This window comes from Callithrix jacchus, chromosome 2, assembly GCF_049354715.1.
Source record: "Callithrix jacchus isolate 240 chromosome 2, calJac240_pri, whole genome shotgun sequence".
NCBI lineage: Eukaryota > Metazoa > Chordata > Mammalia > Primates > Cebidae > Callithrix > Callithrix jacchus.
In genome coordinates, this window is record NC_133503.1 from 136320061 (window position 1) to 136339349 (window position 19289).

Below are 19289 nucleotides of genomic sequence, written 5' to 3' on the forward strand. Positions count from 1 at the left end.
CTGAATTCTTTTTCTGGCAATTCGGAGATTCTTGTCTTGGTTTGATTCATTGCTGGTTGAGCTAGTATGATTTTTGAGGGGATTAAAGAGTCTTGTTTTGTTATGTTACCAGAATTGTTTTTCTGGTTCCTTCTTATTTGGGTAGACTATGTCAGAGTGAGGATCTGGCACTTAAGGGCTACTGTTCAGATTCTTTTGTTTCATGGGGTGTTCCCTTGATGTAGGTAGGGCTCTCCCCTTTCCCCTAAGGATGGGGCTTCCTGAGAGTCAAACTGCAGTGAATCTTTACGTTTTTATACAGGCTATCTTTTTAAGTTTTTTCTAGTTAGGACCATAGCCTAAAACTATCCAGACTGTTGTAGAACTTGTTGATCCAAGGTTGACTTTGTTAGTCATATGAATAATCATAAAGATAATGTGAAATAAAGCCATCTTTATAATTGTGAAAAATCTTATTGCTGTGTAAGTGTTTTTAAAACTTATTGTCTTGTTTGGAACTTACAATTGTTTGGTCTTCGTATCCTTAATGATATTATTTTCTTAGACAGCGATGTTGGGAATAACTGACACTAATACAATTATAGATGTTAACATAGAGTTGTATTTGAGTTGCTGTCAAATACATTTTTCTTGCTATTTCCTCCTCTGGTGCTTAAGTTATATGTGTGTATACATATTTATACACACATGCACACATACGCATATATGGGGCAAGTAGCTACCATTTTAGTGGTTTATTTAATTAATGCTGAAATAAATGGTGGTATAAGGCCATGATAATGGTAAAGATCAACCACTTTTTATTTCTTTTACTGTCTATAAATTTAGTGGTTCAGTGAGCAAACTGCTTAACCTAGTTTGTAAAATAAGGCCAGTAAAGCCATCCTTGCTGGGTTGTTATAAAGATGAAATGAGACATTATATAAAGTACCTTTTCTAGCAGAGGATAAATGGTAGCCACATGGAATGAAGTAGAGAAAAAAATTCATCCAATAGTAAATTATCCTATACAAATTATCCTTTAATTTGAAAGCCTTGTTTTTGAGCACTGAAGTTGTTTCTTCTTTTTTTTTGAGATGGAATCTCACTTTGTTATCCAGGCTGACGTGCAGTGGCACAATCTTGGTTCACTGCAACCTCTGCCTCCTGGGTTCAAGCATTTCTCCTGCCTCAGCCTCCCAAGTAGCTGGAATTACAGGTACCCACCATCAGGTTATTAGAATAATATACATAATTCAGCTGCAGAATTTTAGTACAGAATAATTTCAGTGAATTTTTCTTATAAAGTTCAGGATAGTTGTGTTTTTTTTTTTTTTTTTTTTAGATGGAGTCTTGCTCTGTTGCCCAGACTGGAGTACAGTGGCATGATCTTGGCTCACTGCAACCTCTGCCTCCTAGGTTCAAGCAATTCTCCTGCCTGAGCCTCCCGAGTAGCTGGGACTACAGGCACGTGCCATCATGCCTAGCTAATTTTTGTATTCTTAGTAGAGGCAGGGTTTCACCATGTTAGCCAACATGGTCTTGATCTCCTGACCTCATGATCTGCCCTTTTCGGCCTCCCAAAGTGCTGGGATTATAGGCATGAGCCACTGGACCTGGCTAAGTTCAGGACAGTGTTTTTTTGTGAGTTTATACTGTAGAAGTTGTGTAAGACTACTTGCATTTGTACAAATAAATCCCTTCTCTTTGGAAAGTTTAGTAATGAGATGGGTTTGTAAAGGACAATTTACTATTGGATGATTTTTTTCTCTACCTCATTCCATGTGGCTCCCATTTATCATCTGCTTGACTAGGTACTTTATATAATGTCTCATTTCATCTTTATAACTACCCAGCAAGGATGGCTTTACTAGCCTTATTTTACAAACTAAGTAGTTTGCTCAGGATCATTGAGTGCTAAGTGGTAAAGTTGGGATTTAAAGCTAGGTCTGTCTGTGTTCTTTCACTATCCCACTTTGCCTTCTATCAAAGGATCAGGAGGTAAGGATATCAGATAAAAAGGGTGTAGTGATAGTTAAGGTATGTAAAAAATGAAAGAAGTATATGGTTCAGTAAACTTAAAAGATTTTCATTTTAGTTGGTGAAAAATTACTTTTATGGCAAAATTACTAATCTAGTTGAAAAACTTTTTCTACCGTGAAGATTTACTTAGTGAAAGAGTAAAGGTTCTATTAAACCTATGGAACAATTTCTCTTAGGGCAGATTAAAATGTCTCAGGTAGATATTGAGCAAGAATAAAATACACTTACTATTAAGACTAAACTGTATCATCTTCTTCCTGGCTAGATGTTGATGATGGAGACACAGTGACAGATTTCATGGCCCAAGAGAGAGAAAGAGGCATTACTATTCAGTCAGCTGCTGTTACATTTGATTGGAAGGGGTATAGAGTCAATCTAATTGATACACCAGGTATGGTACTATTCCAGTAATACAGAGATGCTGCATCGTTTGGAGTTTTTTGTTTGCGTGGGGTTTTTGTTTTGCTTTTGATTGTGGTAAAAAAAAAAACATGTTACAAAATTTACCATCTAAACCATTTTTAAGTGTATAGTTCAGTAGTTTTAAGTATAATCATCATATTGCTGTGAAACAGATGTCCGGAACTTTTTTTTTTTTTTTTTTTTTTTTTTGGCAGCAGAGTCTAGCTCTGTCATCCAGGCTGGAATGCAATGGCACAATCTTGACTCACTGCAACCTCTGCCTCCTGGGTTCAAGTGATTCTTCTGCCACAGCCTCCCAAGCAGCTGGGATTACAGCTACTTGGGTGCCCGCTATCACACCCAGCTAATTTTTATATTTTTAGTAGAGACGGGGTTTCACTGTGTTGGCCAGGCTGGTCTCGTACTCCTGACCTCATGATCTGCCCACCGTGATCTCCCAAATTGCGGGGATTAAAAGCGTGAGCCACCACACCTGGCCTAGAACTTTTTTTATCTTGCAGAAATGAAACTATATTAATTGGACAACAATTCTCTTTTGTCCCCTTTCTCCACCCTTGCTAACCACCATCTTCTTTGTATACCTATGAATTTGATTAGCTTAGATGCCTCTTGTAAGTGGAATCATACAGTATTTGTCATCTTGCGATTGGCTTATTTCACTTAGCATAAAGCCCTCAAATTTTCCCATATTGTAGCGTGTGACAATATGCTACAATATTTCCTTTTTTTTTCTGTATAGTATTCTACTGTATGTATGTATTACTTTTTTTTAAATTCATACATCAGTGGACATTTGGGTTGTTTCCACCTTTTGTCTCTTGTGAGTAGTGCTGCCATGAATATGGGTATGCAAGTAGGTCTTCGAGACTCTGCTTTCAATACTTTGGGTATATGTGTGTGTGTGTATATATATATATATAGTGTATATGTGTGTATATATATGTGTGTGTGTGTGTATATATATACGTGTGTATACACACACACATGCCCAAAGTGTGTGTCACACACAACCCACTCAAAGTATTGAAATCTCACTCCTAGGTGTACATATATATATACGTAGTGCGATCGCTGGATCATGTAATAGTTTTGTTTGTTTTGTTAAAAAGATTTTAGGTATTGTATGTCTTATATTTTTCTTAGGTCATGTGGACTTTACCTTGGAGGTTGAGCGCTGCCTAAGAGTATTGGATGGTGCAGTGGCTGTATTTGATGCCTCTGCTGGTGTCGAGGTAAAAAGTATTGCCAAAGTAAAATGAAGTAGAACAGCATGATTTTTTTAAAAAGTAGAATATATCAGATTTAGTTAACTATAACCATCTATTTGGTAAGTTCATGTAAATCAAATAATGGTAAAAGGAAATCAGAATTTAATATTGATATGTAATCTATATGTAATCTCAGAAATTTCATAATAGAAGGAGAAATATGAAATCTGGTGTCAAGAACTGTGAAGGATCAGAGATTCTACCTTGCTTTAAAGCTAACAAGTTAGCTTACCATAGTTTCATGGATTCTGGCAGAAGACACTATGGTGTGAGATTGATTATACATTGTTATTTCTGTTTCTTTCTGGTCCACTTTATTTCCTGATAGTTCCACCTTTCTGTTGTTACAACTTTATATAAATTTGACGCTTAAGCATTCAAACAGACTGCATTACTTATAAGATTGTAATGTGCTTAAATAGGAAGTTTCTGAATTTGTGAAGCAGAAGGCTCTTGTTCTAAACAATGGATGGCCTTTTAGCTGGCAGGTGGGATGGTGGGAGTTTTTTGTTGTTTGTTGTGATTTGCAGTATGTTTTTGTTCTTTGAAAATTTATGATATTCAGCCCCTCACACCCACCTCATCATACGCAAAAATTAATTTGGAGAGGATCACAGTGTTATGTGTGTGTGTGTGTGTCTGTGTGTGTGTATATATATATATATATATGTATATGGCTTCTAGAAGAACAATATCTTTACAGCCTTCAGGTAGGTAAAAATTTCTTAGAGGACATAAAAAGCATGAAACATAAAAGTTGATTCCTGGAACTATAAAAATTACAGCTGTTTATTAAACCAACAAAAAAATTAAAAACACAAGGCATAGACTATGAGAAAATATTTATAATATTAGATAAACGTATTATACAAATATTAAATTTACTGAATGCAGTAATAGTATTGGTTATATAGAAGAATATGATTGTTCTTGGGAAATAAATGCTGAAGTAGTTACAGTATATATGTATAACCATGGACTTGTGTTCAGGCTATATGAAGAACTATAAGTCAATAATAACAACCCAGAAAAAAATGGACAAAAGACTTGAATGGACATGTCACAAAAGAAGACTTATGAATGACTAGTAAGCAAATGGAAAGAGGTATAATCTCATTAGTCATCAGGAAAAGGCAAATTAAAATTACAGATTCAATTTCACACCCAAAAGAATGCTTATAATTAAAAAGAGTGATAGCAAATGTTGGTGACGATGTGGAACAACTAGAAATCTTGCACACCATTGATAAGACTTGCACACCATTGATTGCGGGGCAATATAGAGGCCCCGCATTGTGGCTTATGGCCTGTAATCCCAGCAATTTGGGAGGCAGAGGCAGGTTGGTTTGCTCCAGCCCAGGAGTTAGAGACCAGCCTGAGCAACACAGCAAAACCCCAACTCTGCAAAATTAAAAAAATATTAGCTGGATGTGGTGGCATGCACCTGTAGTCCCAGCTACTCAGGATGCTGAGATGGGAGGATTGCCTGAGCCCAGGGAGGTTGAGGCTGCAGTGAGCCTTGATCTCACCACTGCACTCCTGTCTGGGCAATAGAGTGAGACCCTATCTCAATTAAAAAAAAAAAATGCTGCAAAATAATGTAACTACTTTGGAAGACTATTTGGAAGTTTATTTTATTTACTTTTTTTTGAGATAGAGTCTCACTCTGTTGCCCAGGCTGGAGTGCAGTGGCGCAATCTTGGCTCCTTGTAACCTCTGTCTCCTGGGTTCAAGTGATTCTCATGCCTCAGCTTTCCAAGTATCTCAGACTACAGGCATGCACCACCACACCTGGCTAATTTTTGTATTTTTAGAAGAGACAGGGTTTTATCATGTTGGCCTGGCTTGTCTTGAACTACTGATCTCAAGTGATCCACCTGCCTTGGCCTCTCAAAGTGCTGGGATTACATCTGTGAGCTACCACACCTGGCATAAGTTTCTTACAAAGTTTCAATATACTCAAGCAGTTCTCCTGTATCTTTATCCAAGAGAATGAAGACATTTGTCCACCAAAGACATGATCAGAATTTTTATAGCAGCTAAATTTTATAAGAGCTCCAAACTAGAAACAGTCCAAATGCGTGTCCACAGGTGGATAGGAAAACAAACTGGTACATTTATATAATTAAAAAGAACTGATATACCTAACTATGTGGATGAATGTTAGAAACATGTTGAGCCAAAGAAGCCATGCTATTTTATATGAGGTTCAAGAATAAGACACTGAATCCATGGTGACAGAAGTTGGGACAGGTTGCTTATAGGAGATAGGGAATAGAAGAATTTCAGGAGTAAGAGTGTTCTGTGTCCTACTTGGGGTAGTAGTTACACAGACAGACTTTTATCAAACCTTATTGAGCTATACACTTAATATCTGTATTTTACTGTATATAAATTTTACCTAAAAAATAACAAACTGGCTTCTATTGTAACTCATGTTGGCACTTTAGCCTTTTTATGCTTTGTTTCAGGGCTGTTAGACTCTATTAGGCACAGATATTATAATAGACTCAAACTATATATTTAATATGTGCAAAAAATGAAATTAAAAGAAGCCAAATGGAAGAAAAGTGAGAACTGTAACTTTTCTCCCTTAGAAGTTCTTTAGTTTACCTAAATATTCACAGTAAACTATGTACTTTTTAAAATCATAAGAGCGTTTTTATAGTGTTTTATATAAATACTCCTAAGTTTCTTTTACCTGAAAACAAGTGTCTGAAATAATTAGGGCAAAAATAATTCAGCAACCTGATGTTAACTGAATTCAGTGTTATATGACCTTTACAGTGAAAGTGAAATCAGACAAAAAGTAGGTCTCCTGATTCTCAATTAAGTTCACTTTCCATGATTCTCAGTGCCTCCTAGGTGTTAATTCCCTTTGAGGCCACCTAGTTCACCCAGAGTATTCTCAAGTGGTTTTAAGGACTCTCTCCTTCACACTTCATCACATTTCCAGCTGTGTTACCTTGATAGCAAAAGAGTGACCCTAGAAATATAAGTGCAGTGGCACTAATTCTCTGCTAGAATAGGGCCCAATTCCATGTGACAGTAGATTTTTGGATCTCTTCATTCCAGGTCTAGTAACATAGTTACTTTTGTACAATGTGTATTTTTTAACTAATCTTTGCTTTAGGCCCAGACTCTCACAGTATGGAGGCAAGCTGATAAACACAAAATACCTCGAATCTGTTTTTTAAACAAGATGGACAAAACTGGAGCAAGGTATTTAAAATGTGTTTCAGTAAAGGTATTTAAAATGTGTTTCATTGGCTTATCAGAGTGAATCTACAATTTGAGCCTTTAATGAACTATAACTTAAATTTAGAAATAGCTGTTTTTTTCCTGTTGTATTATAGGATGTAAATATTCCATGGAATCCAAGTTTATTCCCATAAAAAATTGAAAGAAGCTAATCTATAAGTTATATAATAATTTGGGACTAATAGAGAGCTGATAGATGGTGAAGCATCCTGTTTCTGTATACAGAGACTGAATCATGTTTCTAGGATCAAAGTGGCATCTTGATGATTCCATTGAGTCTCTTTAGAACTGTATAACATAGTCCTTGTATTGCTGCAGGTTATGGTGCTTCCCATCATTGCTAAGGTTTGAGAATAGAGAATTGTTTCCTACAGCTGAAGGTATTCTTCCTTATTCTCTGATTTTATTAGCTACTACGATACTCTTAAAAGGGAACTGGAAGAGGAGAATGTAGGTGCTGTAAAACCTGCATATAGGGCAGAAGAGAGTTAATGCTGAGATGTAGTAGTCATGGTCAGAGACTTATAGAGTGGTAACTCAAAATGGATACATTGCTCTGAGAACATAATTCAGAGAATCAAGAATATTTGAAAGATTTAGAACAAATATGATAGGGAGAGATTGTCGTCTGTGGTGAGAGAATGGCAAAAATTAAACATAAACTATACCTCCCCTAAAACTATACACTAAGATACTTTGTGTTTATCTCACTCTCTACAGTAAATCTAAGGCTGTTTGTTTAAAGGACCTTGTCTTGATTAGTAATAGCCCAGCAACCTTTAAAATGTACTAGCCCTTTTCTGAAAAGTTCTGACCCTTTTCTGCTTGGAATTCGTTGTGGTAGATGGAAGTACTCATTTATTGCCAGACAGTGCCTTTGGCAATGGGGAGGGAGATGACTGGATAATAGGCTGGTTCTGAAAAAAAACACTGGGACCGGAATGACCTGCATGTATGTTTAAATCAGCCTGTGTGCCAAAGATGGTATGTGTTCTAGAGGTAGCCAGCTGCAGCATTAGCATAGAAATGAATAGCATAGCATATGATATGAAGAATGCCAAAGACTAGGCAGGGTCTCGGAAGATAGCTGGTAGCATTATGTGATAGCAAACCTAGTTGTAGAAGAAAGAATCCTTGACTTATCACAGATCTCGCATTAGAATCCTAATTGCAATTTATTATTCATGTGACCTTGATCAATTCATTTAATCTTAATTGCAAAGTATAGTTATGTGAAGCTCACAATAATAATACCCCAAGCACCTCTGTGGCAGGATTAGGTTAATTACTGATATCTGAAATTGACCTAAAAATGAATTTTAGACATTTTTCTCTAGAAAACTGTTAAATGGTGAATGTTAAAGAGAATAAAGTAGGTTCAAATTTTAGAAAACATTCTTAAAACCTGTAAGAGTTTCTTTCCCTCTTTTTTTACCTTTGGTACAGAATTTTTAACCATGTTTTTAACTATAATTATTTTGTTTTCTATAGCTTTAAGTATGCAGTCGAAAGCATCAGAGAGAAGTTAAAGGCAAAGCCTTTGCTTTTACAGGTAAATTGATTAATAGATAGCATTAGCTCCTTCTCAGTTTCCTCATTAATTTATTTTATTTTGACAATATATACATTTCCAAAGCTGTCTCGAAACCTTTTTGAAGAAGTTGAGATAAATAAAAATAGCCATAGATAATAGTTATGGTGATAATAGACATTTTGGGGAAAATGGTACAATTAGAAAAGAATTGTCATCAATGTAGTTTGCAGTGAGTGATCATTTAATGATGTTAATCTCACTCTGACTTATAGTTACCAATTGGTGAAGCCAAAACTTTCAAAGGACTCGTGGATGTAGTAACCAAAGAAAAACTTCTTTGGAATTCCAATTCAAATGATGGAAAAGACTTTGAGAGAAAGCCCCTCTTGGAAGTGAGCGATCCTGAATTGCTGAAGGAAACAATTGAAGCAAGGAATGCCTTAATTGAACAGGTAAAGTATAATGAATGATAATATGAACACTAATGTGTACATCACTCACCTTAAGAAATAGAATACAATTGTACTTTAGCATCTCTTGGGGATTGGTTGCGGGACCTCCTGTGGATATCAAAATCTGCAGAGGCTCAAGTCCCTGATATAAAATGATGTTGTATTTGCATATAACCTCTTCACATCTTCCTCTACTTTAAATCATTTCTAAATTACTTATAATACCTAATACAACGTAATGTTGTGTGCCATTTTGTGTTCATCTCTTTCCCACTAATCATCTAACTGTCCCCCAAATCAATATATTATTTCAGTATTTCTCTTTCATTTGCTTTTCTTTATAGTTCACAATAAATCCTTAAAGAACTTAGGTTTACATGTTTTGAACTTTACATAAATGAAATGATACTGTTTGTATCTTATGACATTGTTCATTATTGTTGGAACTTTACGTTGCTATATGTAGTTACAGTTTATTCATTTCAATGTTGTCTAGTGTTCTAATACATGATTTTACCATACTTTATTGAGTATTCTCCTGTGAATGGGCTTTGAGGTTGTTTCTCTTTTTTGCTGTTACAGGCAATGTGGCTATGAACATTTCTTTATTTGTCTCCTTGTGCACATGGGCGATAGTTTCTTTAGGATTAAACCACGGAGTAGCATTGCTAGGTCCAAGGATATGCATGCCTTTTACTTTTTACCAGATGTCAAATTATTTAGAAAATCTTAAAACCATCAATTTTATAATTGGTATATAGGTCTGGACCTCATCCACCTTCAAAATTTTAATAGAAAATAGCAAGATTGGGCTGGGCGCCATGGCTCATGCCTATAATCCCAGCACTTTGGGAGGCCGAGGCAGGTGGATCATGAGGTCAAGAGATGGAGACCGTCCTGGTCAACATGGTAAAACCCGTCTCTACTAAAAATACAACAAATTAGCTGGGCATGGTGCTGCGTGCCTGTAATCCCAGCTACTCAGGAGGCTGAGGCAGGAGAATTGCCTGAACCCAGGAGGCGGAGGTTGCAGTGAGCCGAGATCGTGCCATTGTACTCCAGCCTGCGTAACAAGAGCTAAACTCCATCTCAAAAAAAAGAAAATAGCAAGATTATTAATATTTGTAACATTTATAGTTAGTATATATGGCAATAAGTAAAACATACCTTAAATAAATTTCTTGAATACTTTGGTAAAGAAAAACACTGGAATATGAGCCCTTGATTTTTCACTTCTAAATTAACATTTTAGTCAACAACAGACCACATGAATGTTGGCAGTCTCATAAGAGTATAATACTGTATTTTTCCTGTACATTTTCTATGTTGAGATACACGAATGATTACCATTGTGTTACAATTGCCTATAGTAGTTAGTATAGTAAAATGCTGTACAGATTTGTAGCCTAGGAGCAATAGGCTATATAGCGTTGATGTAGAAGCAGGCTATACCATCTAAGTTTATGGAAAGACACTCTATGATGTTGGTAGAATGACAAAATCACCTAACAACATAGTTTTCAGAACTTACCCCGTTACTAAGTGATGCATGACTGTATGTAATAATCATTGCAACTTTATCATTAACATAATTATTTTTGTTATTGAGTTAATGAGGGCCTACTGTGTGCTAGGTTAAGTGCTTTATGTATACTTTTTTTTTGTTTTTAATCCAACTGGACTTTATTTAACACAGAATACAGTATGGCTACAGAAACAGCAAATTGAAAAAACAAAGCAGAAAAACACAGTTCCACCTAATTTATAATTAGATAATATCAGGGCAAGTCATTGACTGACTAACAAAACAATTAAGTTTGATGGAAGAAGTCTTTTCCTAGTGTCCATACTTCTGGAATTCCCACTCTCTGTTGTCCAGTGGACACACCTATCATGTTTTGAGCCAGGGAGCGATGCAGTGGAAGTGAAAAGCATGGTTACAGACTCCCCATGCAACGGTACACTCTTCTGAAGTAGCAGATGCCTAGTTAGCTTGACATTCTATGCAAAGGTCCATAATGTGGTTCCTGCAGATGGCACAGTTATCAACCACAATATCCCAGGCCCAGAGGGCTATTGCATTCCCCTTTTTCACTTCAAAGCACTTTCCCGCATCGCTGGTGGTGCCACTCGGGGTATCCACATCCATTGCTGCCGCCATTTTGGAAATACAAGGTCTGTTGTCCCTGCTTTACATATACTTTTAAATTTAACCTTCACAGGAACCTTATATTGTCCCCATTTTACAGACGAGGAAACAGAGGCTCAAATACTTAAATAAGTTGTCACACAGCTAATAAGTGGCTGAGGTGGAATCTGAACCCAGGTTAACCTCAGTTTAGAGCTAAAGCTCTTACCCACTTAGTTATACTGCTTTTTTAATTTGGGGGAGGCTAGAAAATATAAAAGTAGAATTTACATTTATTATTGATTTGTTCCTCTTTGAGTTTTTTTGTGTTGTTTTAATACAGAAGAGCTATAAGAATAAACTTAAGGATCTTGTAATCTAGTTGAGGAGCCAACACACATTTGCATACATGTCTCATGGTCTTGTAGGATGTGATAGTATGTGACAGAAATCTGAGACTGTCAGAAGCTAATGTGCTAATTATAAGAAATACATAAGTATGTATAAAATTTACAGAATAAGACTACTTTACATCCATTAGGATGCCTACTGTCAAAAATAGAAAGTAGATGTTAGCAAAGATGTAGAGAATTATAACCTTGTGCACTGTTAGTAGGAATGTAAATGTTGTAGCTACTATGGAAAACAGTATGGCGATTCCTCAAAAAATTGAATGTAGAATTACTATATTACTCAACAGTTCCACTTTTTGGGTATATACTCAAAAGAATTGAAAACAGTCTCAAAGAGATATTTGCACATGCATGTTCCTAGCCGCATTTTTCACAATAGCCAAAAGATAGAAGCAACCCAAATCTGTGGACAGATGAATGGATAAACAAAGTGTGGTACACATAGACACACACACACACACACACACACACACACACACAACTATTTCAGTTTTTAAAAGGAAGGAAATTCTGACACATGCTATAGCAGAAGCCTTGAGGACATTATGCTAAAAAGACAAATACTGTATAATTCTACCTGTATGAAGTATCCAGAGTAATCAGATTCGGAGACAGAAAATAAAATGGTAGTTGCCATGGGCTGGGGAAAGGCAGAGAGAATGGGGTATTGTTTAATTAATGTGTATAGAGTTTGTTTTGCAAGTTGAAAAGAGTTCTGGAGATTTATTGTGCAATAGTGTGAAAGTACTTAACACTACTGAACTGTGCACTTAAAAATGAGTACAATGGTAAATTTTATGTATGTTTTGCCACAACTTAATTTTTTCTTTAACTTAGTGAATAAGATTGGTGTGGAATAGCATCAACTTCTTATGTTGAAGGTGCACAGTAATAATAATAGCTAATACTTACTATACACTAGCATATATTCCTGAAGCATAATTTGAACAACCTCAAGATGTAGATAGTACTATTATCTCTATGAGTTACTAAGGCAGAGAGTTGAAATAACTTGAGCAAAGTTTGAATAAGCTGGTAAGTGGTGGAACCATTTCTAGGTAGTCTGATTTCAGAAGCTGAGCTTAGCCGTCACATATAATGCTTTCCAGAAGGATGGTTAGGTACACTTCTGCCATACGTAATTCTGTTAACAGTGTGGATTTTTTACCAGGTTTGAATGTTTTGCTCCCTTGTACTGTTACATGCTTTTGAAGCTGTTTTATTAATTTGTCAGCTGACTGCTCAAATTTCGTATAGGTGGATGGTTATGTAAAGAATGTGAAATAGACAATTGCATTTTTATGGCTAGGCCTCCCTCCCCCAACTTAATTGTATTTCTTCAGGATTACAGCAACTTTAATTCTCTTAGTTTGACTGTCTTGGGAGATGTAGTGAATATTCGGAATATTAGAGGAAAACCATATGAAACTATTTTATAAACTAAAACCTCCAAATTTATCTAAAAAAGGCCAATCCATTGTATGTACTATCATTGTAAATTGCACATTTTCTTTCATTTCTTTGGAGCATACTGATAGCACTTTGTTAAGAGGCTTTATCAGGCTTTGCTTTTCTGTGAATTTAGGAAACTCCTAATAGGATAGCTTTAGTTTTCCATTTCCTTTCCTTTACAAGAAAAACGTTTTTCTTTATCTCTTTAGAAGAAGTAAAGAGTTGCTTGGCCTGGACAAGGTAGCTGTCTTGAAATATTTGAATATTGTCTGTTTATGGTGTTTAGACAAGTCAGTAGTTATGAAGATAAATGCAAGTTATACTTGCAAGTTATATATATAACTCTAAAACCTTTCTTTATAGGTTGCAGATTTGGATGATGAATTTGCTGACTTGGTTTTAGGAGAATTTAGTGAAAATTTTGATTTGTTACCAGCTGAAAAGGTAAATTTTATTATTCAATTGCTTTGACAAAATTTTACTGATTGGTTATAGTTTGATTTCTCTGTCTTTGATGTGTGTGCATTTTTAAAAAACTGCATATTATTAGAATGTGCTAAGTTTAAAGTTAGGAGAACATTAAGTTAAAGTTAGACTATCAAGTTAAATCATAAGTATATTAATCCATTTATTCAAGAAATGTGTTTGAGCACCTACTATATTTTAACCACTTTTCTCGTTTCTGGGGATTTAGCAGTATTTCGAGGGGTAATACTCATATGGTAATACTCATAATGGAAGGCAGATAAACTAATAAATATCTAACATGCCAGGTAGTGATTAGTGTTAAAAAGGAAAACTAAGTTAACAAAATGATGAAGGTATGGTGAGGAGTGCTGTTTTACATGGCTAGTTAGAAAAATTTCGAGATTCTGGCCAAGACCAGTATACTGCACACAAAATAAATGCTCATTTGTATCTTTGTTTTGTAGCTACAGAATGCAATACATAGAGTAACACTAGCTCAGACAGCAGTGCCTGTGCTTTGTGGAAGTGCCCTGAAAAACAAAGGGGTACAGCCCTTGTTAGATGCTGTTACTATGTACTTGCCTTCACCTGAAGAGCGTAACTATGAATTTCTGTGAGTATGCAATTACATATATTAAAATTCTGTAGCTTTGAAGAAACAAATAGGAGACCTTGTTTTATGAAAAGTAGTTGAATCACTGTTTTTGAATAATAATGGTGAATATTATTGCAAATGATGTAATAAGGAGCCATAGTAATTTTTACTTGAAAGGAACATTTTTTATCTCTTTAAAAAGAGTTGTCTTACAGATGGACCTAAAGGTGTATCTTTTCACTACGTAAAAGTATAAATGTTGACCCTGCCATCTGAGTCTTAGAAAAGTGATATCCTGGGGATGTTTGTTAAATATTCTATAGTTATATTTATATTCATCTAGATTTCAGGATTTTTTATAAGCTCAGAATATTTTGTGGCTATAAAGAATAGTCATTGTTTTACCCCTATTGTCACTAAAAGTTTTTTACTTAAGTAATAAATCCTTTAAAATCTGAGTAAGCAATGTGTAAAATGGCAGAGAAATAGACTTTAATTATCTTTATCCTGCCATTAATAACTTTTCATATCTCTGAATTGTAGAGGCATGATGGTGAGGAGCACAGGCTTTGTACTATTGGATTTAAATCCTAGCTCTTCCAAGTTGCTTAACATCTCAATTATAAAATACAAAAAATAAGACCTATCTCATGGTGTTCTTTTAAGAATTAAATGATTTGTAAAGCACAAAGAACAGTGCCTACTATAGTAAGCTCTATATTAGTATTTATTAAAGTTAAAAATTGGAGGGAATAGGAATAAGATTGGAGAAGTTCTGTAATAGAAGTGTTTAAACTACTTTAACACTAATGAAACTCCTTTGAAACTAATGAAAATATGGAGCTCTACTTAGATGCACAAAATTTGGCAATTTCAAGAGAACTCAATTCTAAAACTTATCACCAGTTTAAGAAATTCTGTTAAGAGTGTTATGTAAATAATTTCAAGTTTATAGTATAGATTTTTATGGTTATGTAATGAACAGAAAGTCCCAGGAGAGTGTAAAAGCAATAATTGGGAAGTACCTATTTATTTACTCTGTGCAGGTTTCTTGATAAGTGGTGGTGTGATATTCCCAAGTATAGGCTTCACGGGGAGAGCTCTTGGCAGTGAAATTATTTGCAAATAGAGATAATATTTGCAAGAGAACTCATTATTTTTAGTTTTGAGGAATTAATGGTAAGATCTCCATTGACTAATTTAGTCGATGGAAGAAGTTACGTAACAGTGACATTATTTAGTGGCTCTAAGTAGCCCTACTAGAAGATAAAAGAGATCTTTGGGGACATTAAAGTTAAGTTTCTGCAGTTATGGGAAATGTATTTCATAGGCCTTTTTGGAATGTCTATTTTATAGGCAGTGGTATAAGGGTGACTTATGTGCACTGGCATTTAAAGTTCTCCACCACAAGCAGCGAGGACCACTGGTTTTTATGCGCATTTACTCAGGCACAATAAAACCCCAGTCAGCCATTCATAATATTAATGGAAACTGCACGTAAGTAGAAGCTTGGGTTATTTTATAAAACTGTACTCATTTCTTTAGAAATACTATTACTAATATAAATCATGGTTTTACAGGGAGAGAATAAGTCGTCTGCTTTTGCCGTTTGCTGACCAACATATAGAAATCTCTTCGTTGACTGCTGGTAACATTGCTCTGACTGTTGGGCTTAAACATGTAAGTGAACAAACGATTTCTCTAAGAAATAACAGCTTAAATGTTTAATTATAAGTAGACAACTTGTAATATCAAAAACCCATAAACAATCCAAATGTCCAACAATAGAATAAAGAATATTGTGGCATATTTATTAGCATGGCAGAATCTCATACATTTATCAGAAAGAAAATTAAATTACAGGAGACCACAGATAGGATGGATTGTATTCATATAAAGTTCAAATCCAGGTAAAATAACATACTGTTTATGGATATATAGATAGATAGATAGATATGTGTGTGTTTAAGTTTATATAAAATATTATTTTGTTTCCATTGGGTTTATTCCTATCTTGAGCATTGCAGAAAATTTAACCTAGACTTATAACTCATCAGGTAATACCAAGATATTTTGTTAGTGAAGGCTCCATGAGGGCAAGGATTTTTGTCTTTTTTGTTCACTGCTTTACCTTCAGTCCCTAGATCAGTGCTTGCATAGAGTAGGCACTCCATAGATAATTGTTGTATGAATTGATGAAAATACTTGATGCTGTATTTATTTTTGATGGGTTAAAACTAAGGATATTTCATTTGTATAAATTAAATCAAATATTTTTTCATTAACCTTTATGTACTAAACATTGTTATTTTAAGCATTTTAACTTTTTATGAAGATCATGGGATTTCAAGTTTGAAGATCCTTCAGTCGAAAATTCCTATAGGCTGGTTACTAGACTTCTGGCATTGGAATGTCCCCTCTGTCTCCCTGAAGGCAGGACCTCCTTATATGTATTTGAAGGAGCTCTACAAATACATTGAGACTATTGCTTCAGTCAGATTACTTTTACAGAGAAGGAAACTGGCATAGAACTTCATGATAAAAAGTTTAAAAGTGAAATTATAGTTTTTAAAAAATAACTGTGCTCTACATGGAAACCAGCAATCTGCACAGTTAAGGGTATTCTTGCTAATTATATGTTTAAGTTAATAGAAGATTTTCTGTAAAAAAAAGAATAAATTCTTATGGGTAATAAAACACTCTAATGGACTTCTCCCTAGATTGTCTTGTCATGATTGAACATTTAGGAAGGTACATTTGTTTTGCCAAATAATTTTGGATGTGTATGTGTGTGTGTGTGTGTGTGTGTTTTATTGTTTGTTAGAATTTATTATAATAGTATATTGGATAGAATTTTTATGCAAGTTAAATTAGCTTTACTTATACAAAGTTATTAATGAGCTTTTTGAATTATATTTCTCTTTTAGTTCTCATGAAAAGAAAGTGCCACAAAAATTTTTCTTATATTGTGGTTTTTGGTATAAGATGAGTGCTTGCAAAATGCTTCTTTTTTTCCAAGTCATCTGATTTGCTTGCAGACTGCCACTGGAGACACCCTTGTCTCATCTAAGTCCAGCGCATTAGCTGCAGCTCGTAGAGCAGAAAGGGAAGAAGAAAAGCAGCACAGAAAAAACAATGAAGCAGAGAGACTTTTATTGGCTGGAGTAGAAATTCCAGAACCTGTTTTCTTCTGTACAATAGAACCCCCGTCAGTGGCTAAGCAGCCAGGTATGAATGGTCTTGGTGTAGCAACTAATTAGTGCTCTGATAATTTATATAAAATAGTTACAATATCCTCTCAAGAGATTTCTTATGTGATGGAGTTACATTTTATCTGAATATATTGGTAAACATTTCTTGTGGTTGGTCTTGTTTTTTATTTAAGATGGTTTGAGTTTCACAAATGCCTTCATTTTTTTTCTTTTCTTATTTCTTGGCCATTCTTCTCTTATTATATTCTTCCTTACTCTTGTAGTGCTATCTATAGGATTCTAAGTAACTGGCCTTAGAACTGCCCCTCTAGTATATTAGATTAGACAGTAACTGATTCATAACCCATTCAGTTTCTCATCATTATGTATAAAAATGCTGTTTTATAGCTCAACCTCTAGAACTCAATGAAGATATTTATATATTGTGGATAATCTTGTTTGACCTTTTGTGAGTTATTTTGTTCTTTAGCCTTTTAGCTCAGAATTTTTCAGTGGCTTCTCATTACTTCGAGCACACACCCAAACTCTTAAGTGTGGTATGTAAAGCCCATAATTCCAATTATAATTTCCATTAGATTTGGTTACGTATAGTAGAAACCCCCACAAATAACAATTGCTTTAATAAGACAGAAGTTTATTTCTCTCTGTCTCATAACAGAAGCCTTGAATTGGTAGCCAGAGATTAGAGTGGCTCCATAGTGTTATCAGGGACCCAGGCTCCAGTGTTTTTGTCTTGCCCTTCGAGTGCATAGCTCCTGGAGCCTTGGGCATCACCTTGGAGTTCCTGACAACAGAAAGGAGTAAGGGGAAGGAAGAAGGTATACCCCTTTTCTATTAATATTTCTTGTATGTCATTGGCCAGCAATGAGACACATGGCCACCTGTTGCAAGGAAGTCGTGTAAAAGCAGCCTTTTAGGTAGGCAGTGGCAGAGTGGAGTGGAACGCTGCTAGTAGTCTCTGCCACAGCCTTCTTGCCTGGCTTCATTTCTTGAAACTTCCTCCTTCTTTTTCACCCTCTTCTTTAACCCAAAGAAAAATAAAACAATAGCCACACCTTATGCTCCCACAGTAAAGCAGTTGTGATTTCCTGAAGATACCATGCTCTTTTTTGCATTGCTATTTCTTTTCATCTGTTCTCTCTTGCATTGTAATAGTAGCCCAAGAACTTACCTGCCTGGAAAACAGTCACTCTTCCTTTAGGTCTCAGTTCAAGCATCACCCCTTTATGAGGCTCTCACTGAATTCCTGTATTAAACTGTTTAAGGACAAACTTTCTGTTCTGGAGGTGGCATTAAAGCCCCTTTTCCTTTGAAAACAAGTTGGACTCAGAGATTATGGAAAAACAAAAGCAGTCTTCATTGCTTCCCCTTGTCTTCCTCAGGACCCAGTGGGGAGAAAGAAGGATCTTTAGCCTAGTAGAGGTTACAGTTGCTCACCTCCCCAGATGGAGTTCACATGAGAGAAATCTGAGTGTAGATGTAAGACAACCCCTAGTACCAAAGGAAAATGAAACTGAGTCTTTTCAGGTCCACTTGCTGAAGCAACAGCATTAAGTTAAAATGGGCACAACAGCAATTTTTCTGTTACTTTAAATGCCTTGAGGCCAGCTAGGTATAGTTTTGACTCTAGTGGAGAAGGATCAGGTGATGATGAATCTGGCTGCCTGTGTATACCAAAGTTAGCCAAGCTGGTTATATCAGGAGTGGCCAGGCACGTAAAAGCAGGGGCTGCCCAAACAAAGTAACCCATGGATTCCTTTAAACATATTTGAGAGTCATTTTATATTTCAAATGCAGCATGAGCACCTACATTCAAATTGCAGGATTGCAGTTAAATTGCACCAGCCAGTTTTTCATCTAAGAACTCAAACCTTTAACTACTTTAGGAGACAAAGTTTGGTGTCCAAAGTCTCGTTAATGGGCATTAGCTTTGGGGTCCTAAGCCCCCAAGAGGGAGGGATTTACCAAAGCTCCCTTACTTAGACTTCCTTCAAGCATATCTACAAGTTTCTTTTTCTGTGCTTTTATTGCACTTACCCCATAATCCAGTTATAACCCTTG

At 35.5% G+C, this 19289-nt stretch overlaps 1 protein-coding gene and 1 pseudogene across 5 annotated transcripts in view; one reads left to right on the forward strand and one right to left on the reverse strand.

Moving 5' to 3' along the window:
• The window catches only part of GFM2 (GTP dependent ribosome recycling factor mitochondrial 2), a 46974-nt gene that overhangs the window by 16467 nt on the left and 11218 nt on the right, over positions 1 to 19289 (forward strand). For 2 of the 5 annotated variants that reach the window (XM_008991935.5, XM_003732329.6), the window contains exons 6-15: positions 2288 to 2413; positions 3589 to 3677; positions 6847 to 6935; positions 8466 to 8526; positions 8781 to 8960; positions 13317 to 13397; positions 13886 to 14034; positions 15373 to 15513; positions 15597 to 15696; positions 17055 to 17244. In XM_008991935.5, the coding sequence (XP_008990183.3) occupies positions 2320 to 2413; positions 3589 to 3677; positions 6847 to 6935; positions 8466 to 8526; positions 8781 to 8960; positions 13317 to 13397; positions 13886 to 14034; positions 15373 to 15513; positions 15597 to 15696; positions 17055 to 17244 (1174 nt within the window). In that variant the 5' untranslated portion in view covers positions 2288 to 2319. Of the gene's footprint in view, positions 1 to 1076; positions 1199 to 2287; positions 2414 to 3588; positions 3678 to 6846; positions 6936 to 8465; positions 8527 to 8780; positions 8961 to 13316; positions 13398 to 13885; positions 14035 to 15372; positions 15514 to 15596; positions 15697 to 17054; positions 17245 to 19289 lie in introns of all 5 variants that reach the window. The other 3 variants (XM_035291406.3, XM_078365340.1, XM_002744862.6) reach the window with 3 other exon arrangements.
• On the reverse strand, positions 10670 to 11132 carry LOC144581443 (E3 ubiquitin-protein ligase RBX1 pseudogene; annotated as a pseudogene).